The sequence below is a fragment of the Ostrinia furnacalis genome, unplaced genomic scaffold (genome assembly GCF_004193835.3).
Source record: "Ostrinia furnacalis isolate ACB-3 unplaced genomic scaffold, ASM419383v2 OfSCF1037, whole genome shotgun sequence".
Lineage (NCBI taxonomy): Eukaryota > Metazoa > Arthropoda > Insecta > Lepidoptera > Crambidae > Ostrinia > Ostrinia furnacalis.
This window is the reverse complement of record NW_021131276.1, coordinates 42,786-67,211: the sequence shown is the minus strand read 5'-3', so window position 1 is coordinate 67,211 and position 24,426 is coordinate 42,786. Positions and strand designations below refer to the sequence as shown.

General features: G+C 37.0%; 1 protein-coding gene across 1 annotated transcript; it reads left to right on the top strand.

Annotated features, from left to right (window-relative positions):
• Positions 1–4,825: 4,825 nt before the first annotated feature.
• LOC114350955 (MAP kinase-activated protein kinase 2-like) lies at positions 4,826–24,316 on the top strand. The gene is made up of 2 exons (XM_028301961.1): positions 4,826–5,125; positions 24,101–24,316. Exons 1-2 carry the CDS (start codon positions 5,033–5,035, stop codon positions 24,314–24,316), a joined length of 309 nt encoding a protein of 102 aa, XP_028157762.1. The 5' UTR covers positions 4,826–5,032.
• The last annotated feature ends 110 nt before the right edge of the window (positions 24,317–24,426 follow it).

Here is a 24,426-nt window from a genome sequence, read left to right as displayed (position 1 = left end):
TATTGTCCCGAAGCAGTCTTATACGTCCCATTAAAAGAGCTTTTCAAAAGCCCATTCACAGAAAATAAATGATTTTTAGCCAATTTTAAGCGATCACGATATGGTCCTTCTAGATCTAGACTAGGGTGTTTTTTTTTATTCTTGCAACACAGAAGAAACAATCGAACCACATCCATAAAGAGCAAGCGAAGATCCATATCGAGTGATGTAAACGGACAAATATTATGTTTAAGTATAGTATAGTAACGTTACTCAACGAGTTTGCGACCGACCGGTGAGGTGGGGCCATGAAGGAAGAGGTTTAGCTTTGACAAGTCAGACAGTCATTTGTTTTGACCTTGATTTTTTTTATCCACAATCCACAACGAGTGCGCTCTTGGCATGCGCCATAAGGCCAAGATACAATTCTTACCTGATGGAAAGTGATGGTCAGGCCGAAGGTGGAAGCGAGTCGCTTCTTGTGGTTAAGTCATTCATTTCACCCCACACTAGTGCTTTTCCTATGTTTTTTCGTTGGGTCTCTCAACTAAATCTGATTAGTTTTAAGCATAAACAGGTTACAGACAGACTTTCTTTCGATTACTTTTTCATGCTTAAACTAAGACTTTCGCATTTTAATATCAGGAGGTAACCCAGGTAAGGGCCGACGGAATTTGCTAGTCTTTAACAGGAGCTTATGAACTACTTATACTTAACTATGAGATGAATTAAATGGTGACAACAACAAACATTTCCTTACTGGTTAAATAAAATTGATAAGTTACTTTTTTTAAAAAAAATCTATTTTTGCTTGTATTAAAAATAACCATTTTTTCTGACAAAAATATGTTTTCGTGGCCTCTTCTGGATGTGAATTTTATTTCCTCAAATCCCCACTGATGGGGCAAGTCGATGGGAATTAGGGGAAACTCCACTTTACCAATCTCATAGAAGCTTCCAGAACCCTTCCTGCTGGTTTTGTGGCCACACAGTGAGTCACTAGCTGTGAAAGTGCGGGGCTCTGACGTCACCGGAGGCTGTTGGCCAACAGCGTGGGCTGAATTGGATCTTATAACCTTATAAATTGAAAGAGGATATTGAATTGATGTTTTCGAAAAAATAAAAGGATTATTTATTACGCTATTCACAAACATTACTATGAGGTATCACAGTGCGCGTGGACGCACAGGGTCACACACAAACCAATATAGCTCTATTCAACGCTGTGCGTTCGAAATCGTTTGTGAATTGGTCGAAAATAGAAGTGAGTGACTAATGCCGGTTTTCTATTTAAAATTGATTATACAAAATTCTATCATCCTAATCCAAATTCGTCCGTCTACTGTAAAATTTCAATATTATGTTTTTGGTCTTTTCGAAGTTATTACATTATTAATATTGACAGTTGAAAGACGGAGTTGGATTGAGATTGAATTATTAGCAACCTATTCTGAGATGTGAAAGAACAAATCAAATTCAAATTCAAATTGTTTTTTTTTTAACTAAGTAAAGGGGTAAAGGTCTACACTAGAAAAGATCAGGCTAGGATCATGGGAATCAAACTAGGAACCACCAGGTTCGAAAGATTTCAATTCTTTAGCTTACCAATTCCCGGAGACTGAATTAAGTTTGTTGATTATATAAAAACTTATTAAACTTAGGAATTAGAACTTAGAATATACTTAGGAATTAGGTACATGATACGGGGTGGAATTTTGTAATATGCGACCTGGAGGGAAAGTACTCGTAATACTGTAGATAGAAAATTTTACTCAAAGAAAACATTCCTTTATTTTTGAAAAGAAAGAGAACTGCATTCAAAGATTTTCGAAAATTTTTAGAAAATTCACTACCATACCATACAATTTTTTGCACATAATTAAAATAATTTAAGATTTTATGGTTTTCCTTTCATTTAATTTATCAAGTTTGTTAAAGAGATTTTATCCTTAAACTTAACCCTAACGATCGATGCAATAAAAATACAGCGTGTAATTTTTAACAGATTTTAGTTGGATCATTTCCCAGGTGTGGCAAGCAAATTTTTGGAAATCTTTTCTTTTCAAAAATAAAGGAATTTTTACTTTGAGAAAAAAATTCTATCTACAATTATTTTAAGAGATTACCTGGAGGGAAAGTAGTTACCTCCAGGTGGCACTACAAAATTACACCCTGTATATCACCTTACCGTACCGTACATTACAAGGAAACTACATAATGTAGGTAAAATATTGCATCATACAGTAGTTTCTTGATAATTTTGTAAGCTAAGTTTGTGTAGGTAGGTATAAAAACTGCGGTAACAAAATACCTAAATCCTTACACTGTTAAGTCTGTAATTGCCTGTATTTGTGGTATATTTTATTTTGTGTGATGTCTATTGTAATAAATTTATCTTTCTTTCTTTCTTGCATATTTTACTCAGCGCCATCTAATAGCTAGTCCTGTTTATCTAGCATAAAAAGGCAAATCTTGTGCTAGACAAACATCCTCTAGCATAGCAAAAGGCTCACTTGTCGTGTTTATTATGAAATAATAATATTTCCCCTTCGATATTATGATATTAATCTTGATAAAATCAGCAACCATTACTTAAACACCATGTTCATTATTACACTGGTCAACAAAAAATCAAAATTAAAATGGTGCCGAGATTCTGTTGATAGTTTATTATTAGGTGTGTATTAGTAATAATAAAAACATTTTTCTTTTTTTTTCCTACGTGTAGTTTTTGATCTACCCTCAGTTTTAAATTTTAGCTTTAATTGGTACTTTGGTTGCACAGTTTGTAATGTTATCGGTATATTTTTATAACGAAATTTATTTTAATATCATGTCTGCATTGCCAAGAAGTTGCCTCAACGATCCAAATGTAATTTGTTACATTTGTGATGTGCACACAGTTAAGAATTTCAAAAATTTAGACAAAATTTTAATAAAAAGTGCTTATTTTTCTTACTTTAAGTCGGAAATTGTGGTTGTATTCAAGCCGTGGATACCCGAAATTGTTTGTATAATCTGCTGTGAATACTGAGGCAATGTTTTAATGGTCAAAGAAGCCATAACATGAAGTTCAGAGTGGAAAAAGTGAGGAAAAAACAAAAAAAAATCCTGGTTTGAGCATAAAAAAAGGTTAAAGCAGTAAATTTTTTATGGCCCACAAATAAGAATATTAATAAAAGATACTGATTTCTTAAGTTTGATGGACGTTTGGAACGATTTACGTGGACTTATTTTGTTGAAGTTACTAAAAGTTTTTTCGGAAATCACAGGACTAGTAACTACTATGAAATTGTGAGACATGCCCTAAAAACTCAGGATGTAATAATTTTCATCAAAGGGCACTACCTCCACAGTCATCTTGACCAATTCCCAGAGAATCTTGGGTCACTATAGCATGCTATAGCTAAGAACAGGGAGAGCGATGCTATCAAGACCTAAAAACCATTGGAAGAGAGGTACCAAGGCAGATGGGATAGCTATATGATGGCTGATTACTGCTGGAGGATGTAACGTGATAGTTCCATTACACCTCATTCACAAAAGTCGTGGAAAAGAAAGTTTTTAAGCACTTCAAAATATTAAAAACGCTGATTTTGGTGAAATTTTGTATTTTTCTATACACGTCAAAATCTAGAAAACCACACGTAGGAAATCAACAAATTTGCTACTAAAGCAACCAGTATAAAGTCCTTAATCAAAAAATATATACAGTTCCTTGGCACCAAAACCACTGTTGACCAGTGTTATTTACGCAATTCATTATTTTCCTTGCGGCTCGAGATCTTGATAAACGAATTGCTTGTTTTACAAGACTAATTAGAATTATTTCATAACACCATGTATGTAATTATACTATTTTGAGGTAATTACTTACGAGGTAGTTTTGTAGGCCCTTCTATCCTCGCTAAAATAATGTAGATATTATAATATTTTCAGTGATTCATTGATGTTACGATTTTGTCAGAAACTTATGCAATTACATAATAATATAACTAAATAAGCTAAATTTTTTGGTAATTAGTCAAAATAACTTGCACAGAAAGTTTAAAAGTAAAGCTGTCAAAATATAACATTAAAATTTGCCGCCATATCGTGCAGTACCGCCAACATCACAAACTGACATTTAAAGCAACCATTTCAAGTATTTGTGTCATCGGGCTTTTTGCACTTAGAGCGGAGACTTTTCGTTTTCACTGGCTTATACATTAGATACGTTCAGAAAATTTTAAAAAAATATGTCTGTATTCTTTCAGAGTAAGGGGCTGCCCGCAGACTGCCGCGCACAGGGTCACCTTGACTAACATTGAAAAGAAACTTCAAATTCAAAATTTTCATTGTATATACATATAAAAACTTGGTTATACCTATTTGCATTTGCATTTAGAGAAAAAATTGGATTATATTAATATAGATTAATATAGTTTTTTCTTTAATAAACGGGCATATTTTTAAATTGTATTTTTTTAAATACTACCCGTGCCGTGCGAAGCGAAGCAGGGGCAGACTATGGGTATTTATTAGTTGTTCAAAAACCTCATGGAAGTCTTTTTTAGTATTTTGTTTATCTTTACATTTTTTTCATTTTTGATCTATCTAGGTCGCTTTGCGTTTTCGTAGCACTCGAACTTCGTTACGAACACAATGTGAAAACTTCTTATTTACTGTGTGTGAATGACATTTTGTTTAAGGCATAATGCCCTAAAATAAAAACTTCTTCTTCCTCTTCTTATCCCAAAGGTCACAAGGTCACCTAAGCTCTACCGGACGTATAATCGGTCTTTATAAAAACACAGTGTGAGATCAATGTGAATTTCCGAACGCAAACCAAACTTCGTTCGTTTCTCAATGTTGGCACTTCTAGCGATTGCTCAACGAGTGGTGAATTTGTCATACGATTAATTTTAGATAAAAACTTACTTTATTTCAGTGCTTGAGTGCGTGATAATAGTTTTCAGTAAAAAACTGTTCAATTAGAACAGTTTCACTGTGAACTGTGTGTGTGGTGTGTGAATTTTCTGTGAACTATCGAGGTGTTTTTGTACCATTAAGAATGGATAATTTTCAAAAAACTCCAAAAACAACGCCGATCACGGAGGATTACCATATCTCCAACACAGTCCTCGGCCTTGGGATCAATGGAAAGGTATGTAACAATGGCTAGATTTTATGTAAATGGCAAAAAACAGCAAAATACATGTCGTCCATTTGCGACGACACTGTGATATATCAAAAACAGTGGTTTTACAGAAATCGACTTTTAAACTTTTGAATGACCATAACTCTTAAAATAAGGTTAGGATTACCTAATTGTGTATGAAACGTTTAAAGATTAACTATTAATGAATTTAAATATTTATAGTAAGACATAACTTTGCGTCTAAATTGATGAAATTATAGCGATTGAAAAAAAAAGAGACAACTTGTCACGTTATTCTAGTAAAAAATAATATTTTGAAGATGGCAAGTTCAGTTGTCACGTTGTAGATGATATAAAAACATATATTTATATAAGTCATTATTTAGATAAAACGTTGATCTTGAAAAAATTTTTTTTATTTTACTAACATTACAATCAGTAAAAATGAGGTAATTATTGGAACAGGCGAATATTTCGCTTTGCCATGTTAAATTTCACTTATAAAAATATTATCTAAGTAGACAGACAGTTGTATATGTCAACGTGAAATTGTGAACTCTGTCAGTTTATAATATAACGCGTTAGATTGTAAACTAACAGTGGGTTAGGTTAGGTTAGATTTTAATTTAACTACGTCAGATTGTAATCTGACGGAATTTAATTCAATTTTACGGCGACATATACATTTAATATTTAAGTTCACATTAAGTTTTCTTATTCTAAAACCTAATAGGTACTTATCAAAATAAACGAAAAACTCTCAAAAGTAAAACCTCGTAAACTACTACAAAAAAACACAGTAAGAGAAACTGTACTAAGTATGTATGTATGCAGAAAAAAAATTTGTAGGTACCTACTAGGTTAGTAAATAGATGTTTTTTAACAAACTAGTTATGACAATTTAATCCTAAAACTATCAACGCAAAAATCGCCGTCTCCGGCGCATAAAATGGCAAAAAAGCGACATTTTGGTACCTTTTAGGGTCTTTTAATTTTTTATACTTATTTAAAATTAAATTTATAAAAGATATTTAAATAATGTATTAATAGTGAAAAATAACAACCACTATTATTTTTATAAATAATGTAGCCATTTTATTGGCGTAGTTTTTCTTATTATACAAAACAATGTTGCGCCCGCCAAAGTAAATTTGGGCAAGATGCGATAAAATTCCATTAATTGCTGATGATCTGTAATTATATTAAAACATTAAAATACCTTTTTTTGCAGAAAGCAAAACATAGCCAATACAGCTAAGTAACATTGAATAATTACATAATAATAAATAAATATATATCTGGGGTCATCCAACGCATTGCTATTCTAGCCTACTTCTACTAATAGATAATCGTCTTAGATTAAGCTAATCTAAGGCTATTGTATGATAATATAAAATATTTTGCTTGTTGTGTCTGTAAAAACAGACAGTCGTATAAGTATGTTTTATTTGCACTGTATTACTAGTATTTGAACTAATTCTTCAAAACGAATGTATGTTTATCAGTCTACATCTACTCGTATTAGTTCCGACGTTATTGTAGCTCAAAGAGACCCTTTCACAGCGCTCGCATAGCGCTGTTAGTCATGTTGTCGGATTAGGTTGTGGAATTCCTTCAGGCAGTGCATCGCCACAAATGCTAACCTTTGCTTTTTTGCATTGCTAGTCCCCATCTGTAATGATATCTGGAGTTTAGTATTACTGTTTAGCGTATACAACGTGACAAGTAGATATACCATTCAATTTCAATAACATGTATTCTGCAATAACAGAACATCAACAAATGACCTACAACATATTTCCAATATAGGAAAAATTTTCATCATCTACAACGTTACTAGTTAAGATGTCCCGATGATACTTCGATTTTCTTACAAGAATAACGTGACATATAAATAATTTATCTTTTACTTTGCTTTTTGTTTTAGAAGAACACTGTGATAAGTATGACGTGCCACATTGTCGAATAAAATAAAAATATTTTAAAAACTTACCTTTGTCATCAATACCGCGGTATCCTCTAGATGTCACGTTTTTCTTAAAAACGAAGATCACCTCACATCTCAAAGCGCAGGTGGCAACTGAACTGTCACAGTGTCGAAGCCAACTAGATCGCCGAACGAGCCAGCGCTATAACGTAATATTTTGTCTCTTTCTCTCATAGTATTGTTGTTTTTGGAGTAACAAATACCCTGTTTTTGGAGATAAAAGAACGCAAGATCGCGGTTCAGAATTTCGATAAAACAAAAAATCGTATATGTCGAGATGTCACAGTGTCGTCGCAAATGGGCGATGTATGGAACTTATTTGTTTACTTCATGACGTAAACGTACAAATTTAGCTTCAGGAGATGCGTTTTTTATCTCCCGTAAAGAATGGCACGTCTTTTGTATTGAAGTTGTACCATTGACAAACTTAAAAGTTTGAAATTTCCAAAAAAATCGTAACTTATTTAACCCATTTAGACCTACCGTACCCTATGTGGTACGGTATATTATTGAAAATATTTTGAAGTACCAAACTGTTGTTATTTTGTAAAAAATATTGTAACAGTAAGCTTGAAGTGATTATTTTACATAAAAATATTTAAAAATACGTTTTAACAGATGGTTTCGGAAATATTTTTGAAATTCCTCGACAGAAAACAAAAAAAAAATTTACAATGTATTAAAGAAGGCATATTTCTTATTATTTTTGGTAAATTATATTATTTATGAATTTTATTTCAAAAATAGAGTATAATAGATATCATGACTACAAAAAAAATATTATTGAGATTATTTTTATACCATTTTTTCTAGTGTAAAATAGGTGTGCCCTATAAGGTACAGTAGGTATATGCATAAGCAAAATCATGAGAGAAAATATAATTTATTTTTTATTATTATTCATTGTTTTAGGCTATTGATGCTTCACTATATTGCCACAACTCTTGAAAAATTTGATAATTTCAGCAAACAAAGTAATTTTGGTATTTTTTTACTGTTTTCTTATCAGATGGCCGCTAATGGTGATCAGACTGACGCAGATTGAGGCGATAAAGATAGTGTCAATGTAAATAATTATCCTCAGAGATTTCTTCGATGGATTTGCTAAATTTCCGTCGTCATATTGTTAAATTCGGTTATTGATAGCAATAAACGTAACAAGTCAGAAGAAGCCAGGTCTTCTTCAGCTATCCTCACCAACTTTGAGGAAGGTAGGAAAAACGAACCAAATGTGGTTTTAGTGTCACATAAAACGTCTTACAAGCTATGCCAAGAGTAATACTGGTGATTATGTGATTTTATTTTTATTTTATATCATACAAAAATAATCAATAACCTTCTTAGAACAACTATTATGTTTTGCATGCATATAGACCTACTGTACCATATATGGTACGGGCTCCCCACGGCCCCCTTTTTATGGATTATTTTTTTAAATATTTTTTTCATGATTTTTATGCTTCCTTTTGTAAGTTATTGCTGAAAAAGCATTATTTATTCACAAAAATAATTATCGGTCTAAATGGGTTAATAAAATCCAAACATTGTTAGAGAACTAACTTTAAATGTAACACCTACATACAAGGAAGTAACTACGCAAATTATTATTGAAACATTGTCTACCAAGTAGGTACTTTTATTAAAATAAATATGAGACACAAATCTCTTGTAAAATTTTAACCTTGCAAGTCTAGTAAAAATCAATTTAAAGGTTTGTAAAAAACATGTTAAATCTTAAAACTATAATTTGCCCTTTGACTCACAGTTCTCAAATATTATTTATGTAAAAAGTTAAAAATGTATTGTTATAAATTCTATGTATTCTTAAAAACAGGATTCCAACTGGAAACATGTTTCAACTTATTGTTTAATTTTTAATATCTTAAAACCAGTTTAAAATGTAGGTAAATAACATTTCTGATCATCATGAACTAAACTGCCCGCAGTTTCACGATAATTTACAAAACACAAAATAGTCATCATTCTTCTCTCTAGTAAAATCTGCTGTCTCATTCTTACTATAAGTTACTTAACATCTCCTGTTTACGATTTCACTTCATAACTTAACCGTTAAACAATTCCTCTTCCCACGTCCAATAACAATGACATTTCAAACAATGTTTATACTGTTATCTGTGAATTTTCCATGTCATTCTTTGTATTGACGGTTTTGATGTTAAGATCAAATAAGTTAATAATATTGTCATGTAACATGATACTCTTATTGCATGTACAGTGGGCCACAGTTCCATTAATGTTTTTTCTCTAGCTCTTATCAAATGGCGATTCTTTGCGATAGAATGAGACAACATGATCGGAAATCTGTAGCTGGAAGTGTGGCTCATAGTACCTCACAAAGCTGACAATACAAAAGAAATACAAAATTGAGTCGGCATAACTTAAAACGGTCTTATAACTTAGTAGCTATCTCTTCCAGATGACATTGGAACGAACAGCTGTTTGAGATAACTAGTTACCTCATTTCAGCCAAATGATGTCCACTGCTGGACAAAGGTCTCCCCCAAGGATTTCCACAGCGACCAGTCCTGTGCTGTCTGTTACCTACCTAGTTAATACAATAGTAATATGCTTCATAAGAATAAATAAAATATGCATTTAGGATTGCTTTAATGGCTATTGTCAAACGTTTGATGGCACACAAAGTAATAAACCAAGAAAATAATTGCTGATTTCATCAAAAAATAATCAATGAAATTAGAAATCTAATAATAGAGTCAACATACCAATATGTGGATGCTATTTTCCTGTTTTTATTAATATTTAATACTGTTTAAATGTTGATTTTTGTTGCGACTTCCTAATATTTGCTGTAAAACAATACAATGAATTTTACCATTTAATGTTGAACATACTACAAAAGTACTGTAATTTTTAAATGATTAAAGTTCCATGTTAACAAATGTCATTCACTTAGCAGTAAAGGCAAGTCGATCCCTAATGAACTCCTAAGCTGTGCTTGTAATTAATTTTGTTGCCGGTCCAATGACAGTTGGACAAACTTGGCCTTCACTGGTTGGGTTTTTATTGGCGGTCAAGCTGTAGATCCTGGCTACACAGGAGTTGCAGTGGTGGAAACAAGAGGTGGGAATAATTCCGAAGCCTATAACAAATCAAGGTCTGTGACTCATCAGATTTACCCAATTGCTCAATTAACCGGGGTTTTATCGTAATCAGCAATTAATAAACGGGTTTCCGAGGAGATTGTTATCTTAAACAATGCCAGAATAACCTGTTCAACATCGTTTAGCCTTGTATTGTTTCAGTTTAGGGTTCCTTAAAGGTTTTATGAAAGAACAGTTCTTTTATGATTGGTTCCAAACATTGTCATTTTTGCATATTAAGGCATTCTCAAGGCCTGACCCTTCTGAGATGAAAGCTTTGGCCAAGTCATCCATTTGCCGTAAATAAATAAATATCCTTAAGTTCCACATTTTACACAACACCTCTAAATTAAAATTAAATTAGAAAGGACCATTCACCTGCAATTGTTGTATAGTTTGATAACACACTATCTAAATTGGGATAAAAAAATCCAAAACAAATCCAGAATATTCAGGTTTTTGCGTTAATTCCCTAAGATCACCTCAAGTCAAGTCATATTGGACTCAACTTATTATTGATACTAAAACATTGCTATTGTTCCTGCCAAAAAGTGTCAAAGCTACATTCGACCATAACTATTTTAACTAAAACGTTGTTATTTTTTCCCGCCAAAAAGTAAAACGTTACTATTTTTGCCCGCCAAAAACTATAACGACTTGCAAGTCATTTAATCATGCGCATAGCTCGTCAAAATGATGATCAATCAACAAATGGCGTCGCAGCGTCAACTCGCAGGATATTAAATTCCTCACGAATATAAATAGCGTCGTATCGCGTTCAAATCGATTCCTTGATATTCGAGAACATCTCGAATTCCGAAAGATAAGACCCCTATCTTGTCGCTAGATTGTATGGGCGACAAAAACTAAATGATTTGCGTCTTTAGGTCATTGCAATAAGGGATATATTAGCAACTAATGCGTCGACTGTAGATGAAACGCCATGCGCCATAGTTATCGTTAAGAGTACTTAAAAATTTTTCGCTTCTGTCCATACGAAGCTATGATTTTCATTGGCATGATCCACCTTATTGTCCGATAAGAAAAATTGTTACCATCCTCCCCCGAAAGACTTTCCCTGGAAAGGAAAAGAAGTGGGAATTTCTTTGATTCGAATATTCCCATGGGAATATCGAAACATATTCCCATATCCAGTATGTCTCAGAGGCAGAAGAAGACACAAATAAGATAGAAGGTATCTGGCGAATTGTTGTGAAAAATCCGAGATTCATAACCCAGGCAATTCCACTAAAACTGATTATTCTGTGCTAAAAAATATAAGAAGTTACCCATTTAATTGACCTAAATCTTGTCTAGCTAGCACACCAACGGATCCAGCCACACACACACCCAGAACCCAATTTCGCTAATTCTGGATTAAGAAATTGCTCGCTAATGGGTCTTCAATTTAATAATGTCGTCTTCCATCATCAGTAAACAAACTTCCCCAAAGTAGGTAACAGCGAAATTCTAATTACCTAATCGACTAAAGACAATAAGGTTGAATCAAGTTCGTAGTTAAGTGATACGGAATCAAGCATTTCGAATTCAAATCGGAATAGTCCCTTTCCAGGGCATCTATAAGTCCCAAATCCCAATATTCCCAATATATGTAGCTTTCCCTTCCTCTACCATCACTTCGAGACAGCATAATATCGGCTGATGCTGAAAAGAAGCTGCGAAGAAACTTAGTCACCTCTGTCAGTAAATTGCCATTTGTCCATGTATGACCTATCGAATTTCGGCGACCCAATATCGAAGCGAATACGATGTCCTCGCAGACTTTAGACTTTTTGTCGCCCAATATTTGAGCTGTGAATCAGTACTAAGTACGCAGACACCGTTTTGGTGAAGGCAAATTCCTCATACAAATTAGAGAGATAAAACCATCGTTCGACTAAAAGTCTAAATTATTCGGTGGGCAAGCCTTGTGGTGACGGTAGAGTAGAATACATTTGTCACCAACCCCTACTCTTCCACGGGTGTCGTAAGAAGCGACTTAGGGACTATAGGTGTACCAGAATCTCATGGCAAATAGGGAAAATAAACTTTGTTGAGAGCAATACTGGGGGGTCATTCCATCGTTTCGGGTGTTACGTTCGTACACACATATTCAACAATTTCATGTATTTTGAAATAGTATTTTAATAATGTTAGTGCCTTAATCTGTCCGTTTTTAGTTGTTTTATTTAAATAATAAAGTTAGTACAGCTTAGAATGTAGGATAACGAAAATATGAGTCGAAAAGTGTGCGTTTCGGGCGTTACGAGATTTTGCCTCTATGTTCTGACTGTTGCTGCATTTACTCGAAATTTAGCGAATTTTCTTAAGGAATCATACCTAAAACTTACAGGACTTCTAAAGTATGAAATTTACAAACCATGTAACATACAATCACTGTTAAATAAAACGTTTTACTATTTTTTTATAAATTTTTTCTTTGTTTCGGGTGTTACAATGGTTCTGTTTCGGGTGTTACGAGTACGAAAATTCAACGCGTTTTATCGATAAAATCGGTGTTTTATTAGTCTCTAGGTACTACAAAATAAGGAGTACAACAAATAAACACAAATAGAGCGAATTCTGGTTTAAAATTACGAAGCAGCTTTTTTTAAAAAATATACAAAGTTCAAGTTTAATTTTTCCTCAGAATATAGCTTTTTCTATTGTTTTTGGCTTGAAATAGCATTACTTTAATTTCTAATTACGATATTAATTGGAAATGTCAAACATTGACACTTTTTAGCAATACCTTAATTTTAGTGTTAAGTCGACATTTCAAAAAAGTCTTAAATTGAGAAATATGACTCCTTTTCCGTTGCCAGCGCTAGTGGGAGGTCAAAGGACCCTCACAGTAATACTTTTTCACTTCTCCAAGCAATATACACACATTATCGACATATAAATAAAAATGTAATACCCGAAACGTTTCGGGTGTTACAGTTTTTAATCAAGAAAGAAATATACTAAATTAGTATCATGCTCAGATATTAGTTAGTATTTGAAATCATTACTACCATGACCTTACTTTTACCAAATATTGTTACCCTAATCCATGTGTAAGGTACAATAATAAAACAAATACCTGTTTTTCTGTTTCGGGTGTTACATCGCCGAAGTAACAAGAAAACACACTTAAAACTTGATGATTATCAATTTTTTTGGGACTATGACGCTATCTACCAATACTATGATAAATACCCTCGAATCATATAGTGGCAAAACGTTTCACAGATTTATAGTTTTTTTTAAATCGTATTACCAATAATTAGAGAGAAAATGATCATTCAGACAGTTGACTTAAGTATAGACTTTGAAGACTAATAACTTAAAAATTACTTGTTTCTTTCAGATTTTTTTTGTTGCACATTATAATTTGGAATGTTTACTTTCAAAATCATTTCAGTCCAACTTACTGTCAACTCGACGACGCGCTTTAGAATCAAAGATTGACTTTGAATTATGCCTTATTTTACAATTCACATTGAAAACAATATGCTTTGCTTGAACTTTTTCGACTTTTTCAGAAAAATAACAAATAGTCAAGAAGAGATTACAAAAATTTTGCAGCGGCTGACAGATTTCATAATTTTCTTTGACAGGTGACAGTTAAACCATAGACAATTGCCATATGAAAAACACACTTTTCCAATATTTTTGTTTGCCATGAGATTCTGGTACACCTATACACACCAAACAGAGAACGGGCAGCAGCGCTCTCTGAAAAACATCAATCTTTTAAACTGCGATCTCCAACCCGCCTGCCAAGCGTGGGGATTATGGCAAAACCCTCCACTATAGTCGAGGAGGATCATAGTCCAGCAGTGGACTGTAAAGGGCTGCTGGATGATAATGATGATGATGGGCAGTCCAAACCATTAACTAATGTGAAACGAGCATTCCTTTTAAACTAAGAAAGAAGACTGAACAGTGAATTGTTGACTATTAACCTTTGATATCAATAGTTGACAATACCTTATCTCTGACGCATACATTTGTCAATGCCCTTTTCTTTTAACGCCAGTCACATTAGTCAAGCTCGAGGAATTTGGGGAAGCCATTGCAATGACAAATCGATCAACATTAAAATTGTCTAATTAAATCGGATTTACGGGTCACTGACCATGACCATAACCAATACACCATAAACAAGACTTCTTAAACACAACGAGGTTCCATATACAGGGTGTGGTTTTGTAAAACAACGCCCATCGCAGGGGTGGTAGTACATGAAAGTAATCACAAGAAAAAATAAATAAAATTGTAACTATTGCTTTAATAGTAAAAAACCTTGTTCAAACGTCTCCTAAAACTTCGAGACGGCATGCCGTCTACACGCCGTGGCACTTGTTACCGCCCGCACCACCCCCGCGTACCCCGCTACACCACCGAGCACATGCGGCCGCCGCCCCGGGAAAGCGGGGGGACTGTCTGATAGCTCGCCCGCGTAATTTTCCTGATTTCATGGATTTTCCATGAAAATGTAATGTTTTTTAATTCAAACGGGACTATTCCGACCTCTCGTTCCCACCACTGCAACTCCTGTGTAGCCAGGATCTACAGCTTGACCGCCATAAAAACCCAACCTATGAAGTTCAAGTTTGTCCCGGGGGAAAGTTAAACTGTCATTGGACCCGCAACGAAATTAATCAGAAGCTAGCACTAGCGAGTGATAGGATCTCACTATTAGCGCCAACATGCAAGCGTAATTAATTAACTAATTAATATGGTAGCCTTAATCCTTCTTTAGAACTTCGCGTGCCAATAATCCCAACTAATATTATAAATGCGAAAGTAACTCCGCGGGCGGAAAGCTAGTTTCCTTATAATTCCTATAAATAGTACTTCTCAAAGACCTATATATTTACTTCTTAGTTTTAGTTCTTGTAAATGAAATACAGGGTGTCCCAAAAAGTAACTTAGTGTCAAGCCGAAGCCCAGAGGTAGAGCATCACTAGGGCTACCCGAATCACCGTGACTTTGAATAGTTTTCGAGTTATTTTGATAGTGCACAAATCATTAAACCCGGTCGAGTTACTGCGCAGTGCGCACCTGGCTGGAATGCGACTTCCTCGCACTTACCCGCGCACATTCGTCCCGTTCGTACCAGAGCGTCGATGTGACGTCACGGCAGCCAGGTACGCAGTTAACTCGACCAGGTTGTACTTAAGCCTTGATCACACGTACCGAGCAAACGGGCGAGACAGTGCTCTCGGCCGAGTACTCGGTGTGTATGAACATTACGCCGAGTGCTCGGTCGATCGCTCGAGAATGTGACTCGCTCACCCAACTGTCTCGACCGAGTAAACATTTTACTGTCTCGCCCGTTTACTCGGTACGTGTAATCAAGGCTTTATTCCCTTCTGCTCTAACCCTTCCAGCTTAGCTAAAAAATATGGTTTCACCTCAATAGCCAGCGGACGATGGAATCCAACTACTGACCCTCGATTTGGAATAGCCCTTCTTATGCGGCTGCATTAGAAGCTAATTTGCAACAAAAATGCGTAGGCTAATATGCTGTTGACTGTTCATTAATTTATAGAATGTACATCATACATGGAGTCATGACAGTCCAATGACCTTTGCCCGGAGATGCGTGATGAACTGATGACTCACGGTCATCTGGTGCATAGAAAAATATTCATACGATGAATCATCGATAAGAAAAATCGGAATATTCGATTATAAATTACGATAAGATCTTGTATGCTAGTTGTCCGGTTGTCTGGTCTTAGCTCATACAATAAAAATATTTATTTATTTATTAAGGTACAGCAACAGATTGCAAATCATCGTCTAGATAACTTTTTAGTGTGGAATGACAGTGCGTCTACCAAATTACACCTTATAATAGTTGTTATAGGTGGGATTATGGAACAAAAAACATTATGACAAGCAACAAAACCTGAACTTCGAACTCCTATGTTCTTCCGATTAATTTCGTTGCGGGTCCAATGACAGTTTAACTTTCCCCCGGGACAAACTTGACCATCACTGGTTGGGTTTTATTGGCGGTCAAGCTGTTATTCCTGGCTACACAGGAGTCGCAGCGTTGGGAAGTGGGAAAGAATAGTCCTGTCTTAGTTTCTAACGGAAAATACAATTACTTAGTAATAAATCACTCATCTATCACTTAAAAGACAATACAGATAAGTTTGGCAATTCGTTTCCAATTCCGAGCAATCTAATCACAGTTTCAGATAGGCAAATCGATTTCTATCTAATTGTACGAAAAAACAACGCCGTTGTCCCTGAACACTCGTTGATTGAAGACTGGATAAGAAAAACTGTTTAATTACAATACGCTTAATGATTCTTCTTCCATGACCAAGAGTGGTCATGTGTTTGTAGCAAATGATGCTCCGCGTACCGGAAAACGAGGCGTGAGACGTCCACCTACAAGGTGGACCGACAACATCATAAAGGTAGCAGGGAAGCGCTGGACGCAGGCCGCTACCAATCGATCAACATGGAAAGCATTGGGGGAGGCCTATGTTCAGCAGTGGACGTCCTATGGCTGAAATGATGATTATGCTTTAGAAGATCGGGTTATTCCTACATCTCGTAGAGCTGTTGGCCGCTGAGTTAGAAAAGTTCTCGAGTGGGGACCGCGAGGCGGAAGACGTAGTGTGGGCAGTCCTCCCACTAGATGGACCGACGATCTGGTGAAGGTTCCTGGATGCGGGCAGCACAGGACCGGTTGTTGTGGAAATCCTTGGGTGCCTTGGTCCAGCAGTTGACGTCATTTGGCTGAAACGAAGGAACGAAGTTAGGGGCAAATCAAATCATGATTCTTTCAGGCAATTCATTCAAAGTCAGATCACTTTCTTACCAGTAATGTGAGTGCTGATATCGATTCTGCAAGTCATTCTGATTAATCAACTAATCAAGTAATGGAAGTAATCTGTCAAGTCAACACAATGGAAAAATGTAAATATGTAGTGGGTTTAAATACAACGAACAGGTAGCTAACACCCGTATTCATAAACGATGCTTGCTTAAGTGAAGAAGGAAATCGAACGTAGTACGTTGAATAGAGCTCTGTCATTGGATCGCGTGTCACCCTATGCGTTCACGTGCACTGTGAGACCTCATAGTAATGTTTGTGAATACGGGCGTTAGTGTTGCCTTCTTCAGTAATTTTTCAGAGATACATTGTCATATTTTCTTGTAATTGCAATACTTTTCGCATCATTTCCCACCGAAAGATCCTTTTCTTCCTAGGATTTCCAAAACCACTGGTCTTGATCTTTCACTGCTTCTAGGCGCTTTCCTCAACACTCATCTGGTCGTCTGTCCAATGAGTGACTTCATGAGCTTGGCAGTTTGGCAGTCCACCGAGTGGGAGGCCTGGCTTACGTACATTACGTTCTCCGGTGCGTGGTCGCCATCCGAGGACATTTTTGCCCCAAAAGCTATCGTTTAAACAGCCCTACTATGTCGCGTTCATTAAAACATTTATTGACCATACTTGGCACTAACCAACGTATAGTTTTTTAAATCATGGACGCAAATATGACATCACAACCGGCTTGAAAGCCATCTTAAGCGTCTGAGAAAACCGGCTCCAATCGCTTCGCTTGCTGACGTAACATTTGGCAATGCGTACGCAAGTCGACGTCACCGGCAGACAGTCGTTATCATTGTTGATGACGCATTGTCTTCGTTTGCTTTGTTGATCTCATTGATAAGTGATAACGGCACCGTCATCTTTGTTGCGCCATGTTCAATTCCACTCCCCCTTTCGCTGCATTAAATAATCATAAAGGACGTAGCACACTTAGTTTTATCATACACATAGCACACTTATAAGAAGAGAGCGTATCTTAAAGGCCGGCAACGCACCTGTAACGCCCCTGGGTCTGCGGGTGTCTATGGGCGACGGTAATCACTTACCATCAGATGATCCGTATGCTCGTTTGCCTCCATTTCACAAAAAAAAAACAACCCGGAAAGGGCTCGTAACCGTATCAACTTGAGGCGGTCAGAAACTCCATACTGCAACGCACACTTATCCGCACTGTAACATACGCCTCGCCTCGCCGTTGACAGCGCGCCAAAGGCGATGACAGCTCGCCCAAGGCGATACGGTGTTGATCCCTTTCCGAGTTGACAAGTCTACTAAAACAGATATCATTATCATCATCATTTCAGCCACAGGACGTCCACTTCTGAACAAAGGCCTGGTAGCGCATTTTCTTACATAACTTTTCAATTCCTATCATTGGAGGTCCGAAAATATTTCTCATACAATTTGATATCATAATAATCATTCTTCATAAAAAATTTAAAAAACATAATCATTGATATTCATAATATCACTAATCATACACTTAGATTTTACTAATATTTGTTTTCATATATTTTTCTATACTAATGATCGAAACTCATAATCATTCGAATAAATAACTATAATATTCATAAATGTGATGTATCCTAATATTTGTTTTCATAAATATGTTACTCATAAGTGTATTCATCCATATTATTGAAAATCATGATGTCAATATTCGTATTAAATCGTATTTTAACATTAAATTAATTTGAAATGGTCCAGGCAATATNTAGAACCCAAAGGCCTCCCCCAATGATTTCTATATTGACCTGCATCCAGCGTCTGCCTGCTTCCTTTATGAGGTCGTCGCTCTACTTTGTGGACGTCCTACGCCACTCCAGAACCTTGCAAAGAGATTCTAAGAGGTTTTTAAAAGGGTCACGTGCGCGATAAAGTATTTCTGTGACAGACTACAACGGTTTATCGGTTTCATTGATCGATTTAAAAAAGTGTTAGAACTTCCGTTCTAATTTTACTGTAACTTAGTGACTAATATCAGATTAGCACACCGTATCTAGTAGTTACATAGAAGAAGTTTCTTGTTGCGGTTTTTGTAGTTCCAAGAAAAAGTATAAGTGGGTCAATGAGAAATCCTAAAATTTGAATGCAACAGGTCAAGTCTGATTTCAATAATTTAATCTATGATGTTAACACTGCGTCATATCTATGGAATATTTTTTCTTAATCCTACTAATATTATATAAACTGGATTACCTAACGTAGTAGTAATGTATTGCTGTTGACTACGGGACTATTCCCACCTTTCGTTCCCACCGCTGCAACTCCTGTGTAGCCAGGATCTACAGCTTGACCGCCAATAACCCAACCAGTGAAGGCCAAGTTTGTCCCGGGGGAAGTTAAGTGTCGACTTAAAACTGTAAGCAATGAAAGAGCTTACATTCAGATGATAATCGCGAGAGGCTATAAGCGTAGGTACCCTTGAAGTACATTTACAAGTAAATGACCTCGTTTATGTATTAAACATAATGTTTAATAAAAATACATAAGTATTTTCCTGGTTAGCGCCGCACGCTTAACAATGTTAACCTACATTTGAAAATAATATGTAAGTCTTCGAAGTCAATTCTAGAATATTATTTACATCATATTTTTAATTTAATCCACTAGCTCTAAGACGCGACTTCTCCTTTTTCAGTCCACCAAAGGAAGTAAATTACGCGTGTGGCCTCCTACCGAAAATAAAAACTGTTCTATGTTTTTAAGTTTCAAACTATTTCTTTACCTTTCATCTAAATCGGTTCAGCGTAAAAAGGCAGGACACAAACAGACAGATAAGATTTCTTTCTTTCTCATTTCGATAACTGGTGCAAAACCATCGTTTCCTTCAGCCAAATGACGCCCACTGCTGGAAATATTCAATACAAATACATCTGTTTCCGCAATATATTACACCGATCTTGTCACGACAAGGAAAAATGTCTGTGCTTTTAAGCGATTTTGTGAAAAATATTATTGGCAGGTAGTTGCTAATTGCTCATAAGATAGGCCCCCTTAATTGATACTTATTGTCCGTGGTGCATAATATTTTCTTAAAGGTTTTTTAAACCTTTCTTTGTCACCTGTCATCCGCTTTGCAATGAAGGGAAGTCGAACCTTAATTTTGAACTCTTTAACTAACTTTTGTTCTTCTGATTAATTCCGTTGCGGGTCCAATGATAGTTTAACTTTCCCTCGGGACAAACTTGACTTTCATTGGTTGGGTTTTTATGGCGGTCAAGCTGCAGATCCTGGCTACACAGGAGTTGCAGTGGTGGGAACGAGAGGTGGGAATTGTCCCGTTGCTGGATTTAGTCTCCCCCAAGAATTTCCACAACGACTGACTGCCCTGCCCGCATCCAGGTGCTTCCGCCACCTTCACCAGGTTGTTCATCCACTTAGTGCAAAGTCAAACCTAAGGCAAACCCGTGCCTTGAATCAATTTTTATTATAAACAGATCTAGTAGCATACGTAGAAGTCTTCGAAAACACATTTCACCGATCCATTAACAAATCAAGCATGAATCACGGTCTTCCAAGAACTATTTGTAAACATACGTATGAGAAATGCAATATCGTCGGAATTATCTCGTAGTACGGGAAACTGGGGTTTACGGAGGTGGGATAACGTCATAGATCCAGAAATAATTTGATGGACGAATGCCCGTTTTCAACACCAATCCCTAATTTTTAAGTGACCCCAATGGTACATAACAGGAATTTTGTTGTCACTTAAAAATTAGAGATTGATGGTGAAAACACGGGAACGAGAGGTGGGACTCTCGTTCCCACCACTGCAACTCCTGTGTAGCCAGGATCTACAGCTTGACCGCCATAAAAACCCAACCAATGAAGGTCAAGTTTGTCCCGGGGGAAAGTTAAACTGTCATTGGACCTGCAACGAAATTAATCAGAAGAACATAGGAGGAGTTCGAAATTAAGGTTCGACTTCCCTCCATTGCAAAGCGGATGATGGTGAAAACAGGCGTCAGGCTCTCAAACGTTTTCTTGTTGATGAAGGGCTTTTTCCACTGAGACGTTTTGGCTGCAAACCTTGCTGCCCCATCGGCCGTCAGTTCAGCGTACTATGTGCCCTTCCCATTGCCATTTTATCTTGCTAATCCATCGGTGAAGTCTACTATCCACCCACAGATGACCTCATAAAGGTAGCAGGAAGGCGCTGGATGCAGGCCGCTACCAACCCGGCAATATGGAAAGCATTGGGGGAGGCCTATGTTCAGCAGTGGACGTCCCTTGCAGCTGTGGCAGAAATGATAATGATTGATATTTTCCCAACTCACTATAGTGTGCATAATTTCAATCATTTAAGTCTGGGATTGCCTACCTATAAACCACTTTGAGTATCGCTGCGACACGCGAATATCGACCTTGTTCCCAAAGCGCACTTTTTATAATTAGTCAGATGATGTATTTGTGAGAAAAGTGGGTGAAGTCCTTGATCTCATAAATCACACTTAAATGTAAGAAACTGTGTCTTTAAAATAATTTCTTAGCATGAAAATCATTGTATTGTCGACCAGTCAAACAAGATCTGTTATATATATGGGACTGCTTCCATTAGAGGGGTCAAGCTACATCTCCGGTCAGGATCTACACTACTAAACGAAATAAAATGTGTACCTCAGATAGTTTTTTGGATCATAATTATGCTTTGATGCAAAACGGCCCTTACTCTGTCAAAAATCGGACATTTCCCACCTACCCCCAAAAGGCTTCTCCCGAGTAGGAAAAATAAAAGTTTTCGTGTGCAGATGAAACAAAACTTCCCTTTTCCTCCATTAGAAAGAAGTCAGGGTAATATGGGAAAATTTCGAAATTTCAAGTGCAAAGCATCGCCCAATAACGTGCTAATGTCATGTCAAATTATCATAAGAATGTGTTTTCCATCAATTAATTAATATCTAATTACTCATAACACGCTATGATTAACAGTTATTTTACATAACTGATAAGGAGTCAAAGTTTACGTGATTTAGAAGTGGGAGAGCAGTAAGCTCTCCCACTTCTAAATCACGTGCTTATCCATATTTGATATTTATAGCAAAATAACTGTTTGTCCGTTGCCTTTTCCACTTTAAAACCTTTGAACCAATTTTAATAACTCTATTACCCACAAGGTGGATAGATGACCTTCTAAAAGTTGCAAGGCGCTGGATGCATTACCTCGTAAACCTAGGCGCGGACCACCGATCTTTAGTTGGCCGATAGTTGGACCCAATTCTAATTTGTATGAAGAATCGGCCGATAACAAATCAGTGTAATGCGCACTTTCATACATGTCCATACTCCATACTCATTAACAGCCCGACCCAATTATAGGCCTACAAAAAGTCAGTGGTCTGCCTCTAGGCTAAAGGTTGCGGGAAGGCGCTGGATGCAGGCAATCTGTAAATCATTGGGGAGGCCTATGTTCAGCAGTGGACGTCCTGTGGCTGAAATGATGATGATGAGACGCAGATTAGATCTTGGTGATGGATAAATGGACTTTCGAAAATAAAGCTTGAAAGCGTGTGGTATTAATTTCTTATGATATTTAATTCATTGCCTTGCGTTTGATAGTTTTTTCATTTGCCTTTGGTAAATTAGAAAGGGGTCTTGCTCCTGCAGTGGATACTCAGGTCATGATGATGAATTAATAAAGTATTTTCGAACAGGCGACACTTTTGATAAAAACTTTCTATCACAGACCGAACTCGAATGTTCTTCTGATGAATTTTGTTGCGGGTCCAATGACAGTTTAACTTTCCCCGGGGAAAAACGTGACCTTCACTGGTTGGGTTATTGGCGGTCAAGCTGTAGATCCTGGCTACACAGGAGTTGCAGTGGTGGGAACGTGAGGTTGGAATAGTCCCGTATCACAGACCAAAACCGGCAGGCGCATCCGCGGGCAACACCTATAGACGATAAATTCTCCCATCAATTTCCATGAACGCGTACAAACTTCAAGAGTCAACCATTATCTGTACATTAGTGCTATCGTAATCTAATATTTGCGAAGATAACAGTCACATAATGGCAGACGTGCACAATAGACACATAGCAAAGTAACTCTGATTATCATCATCACATTAAGGGCATAGCAGACCTATCAACTCGGAAAAGGATCAGCACCGTATCGCCTTTCGCGAGCTGTCATCGCCTTACGCGTGCTGTCATCGCCTTACGCGTGCTGTCAACCGCGAGGCGAGGCGTTTTGAGTTTCTTACGCAACTTCTCAGCACCAGTCCATATGTTGTCCCGAAGTGGTGGTAGGGCAAGCTATATTTGTGACGTTAATAAGTGCCCTGGAAAGGGCCTATGTACTAGTGCGTCGATGTGACGTCACGGCTGCCAGGTGCGCAGTTAACTTGACCCGGGTTGTATACAGTGCCACTACTGTATCTTGACTTGATCTAAAGTACACACAACGGAAGCGTACTTAGTAATAAGTATTGCACAAAAACACGAAATGTTTCTGAAATAATGCGTAGACAATGACTTGCACAATTTATGCAATCGTCACAAACATTTAGGATGCTATCAACTTCTGACGTAGGTTTCAGTGAAGTTATTGTCATACTCATCAGGTCATTTAGGCTTCACTCAGCACGGGACTACTCCCACCTCTCGTGCCCCCCACTGCAACTCCTGTATAGCCAGGATCTACAGCTTGTCCGCCAATAAAAACACAACAGTGAAGGCCAAGTTTGTCCCAGCTTCACTGTAGGAGCACTACCCCTTTAATTTACCACAGGACGTCCATCCACAAAGTGAACAGATGGATCATAAAGGTAGCAGGAAGGCGCTGGATGCAGGCCGCTGCTGCCCAGTCAATCTGGAAATCATTAGGGGAGGCTTATGTTCAGCAGTAGACGTCCTGTAGCCGAAATGACGATAATGAAATGGCGGATTATCCTATATTCCTTAATTAAGCTGTAGATCCTGGCTACACAGGTGCTGCAGCGTTGGGAACGAGAGGTGAATAGTCCCGTATATTCTTAAATTTCTGATAGCCAAAAACTGTTTCTTATTGTCACCAGGTTGTCGAGTGCAAATCAAAGTCCACCGGTGCCAGACGAGCGTTGAAGGTGCTACATGACAGTGCAAAAGCCAGGAGGGAGGTGGAACTACATTGGCGGGCCAGCGGGTGCATACACATTGTCGAGGTATGCTATGATTTATACTACAACCCCGTCGAGTTAATTGCGTACCTACCTGGCGGCCATGACGTCACTCCGGTACGAATACGGGGCTAACGCGGGGAGGTGTGCAAGGGAGAGTCGCATTCCAGCGAGGTGCGCAATTATCTCAATCGGATTGTACAGGCATTGCACTACTGAGTCAGTTCCAAAGGTGTGAATGTGTG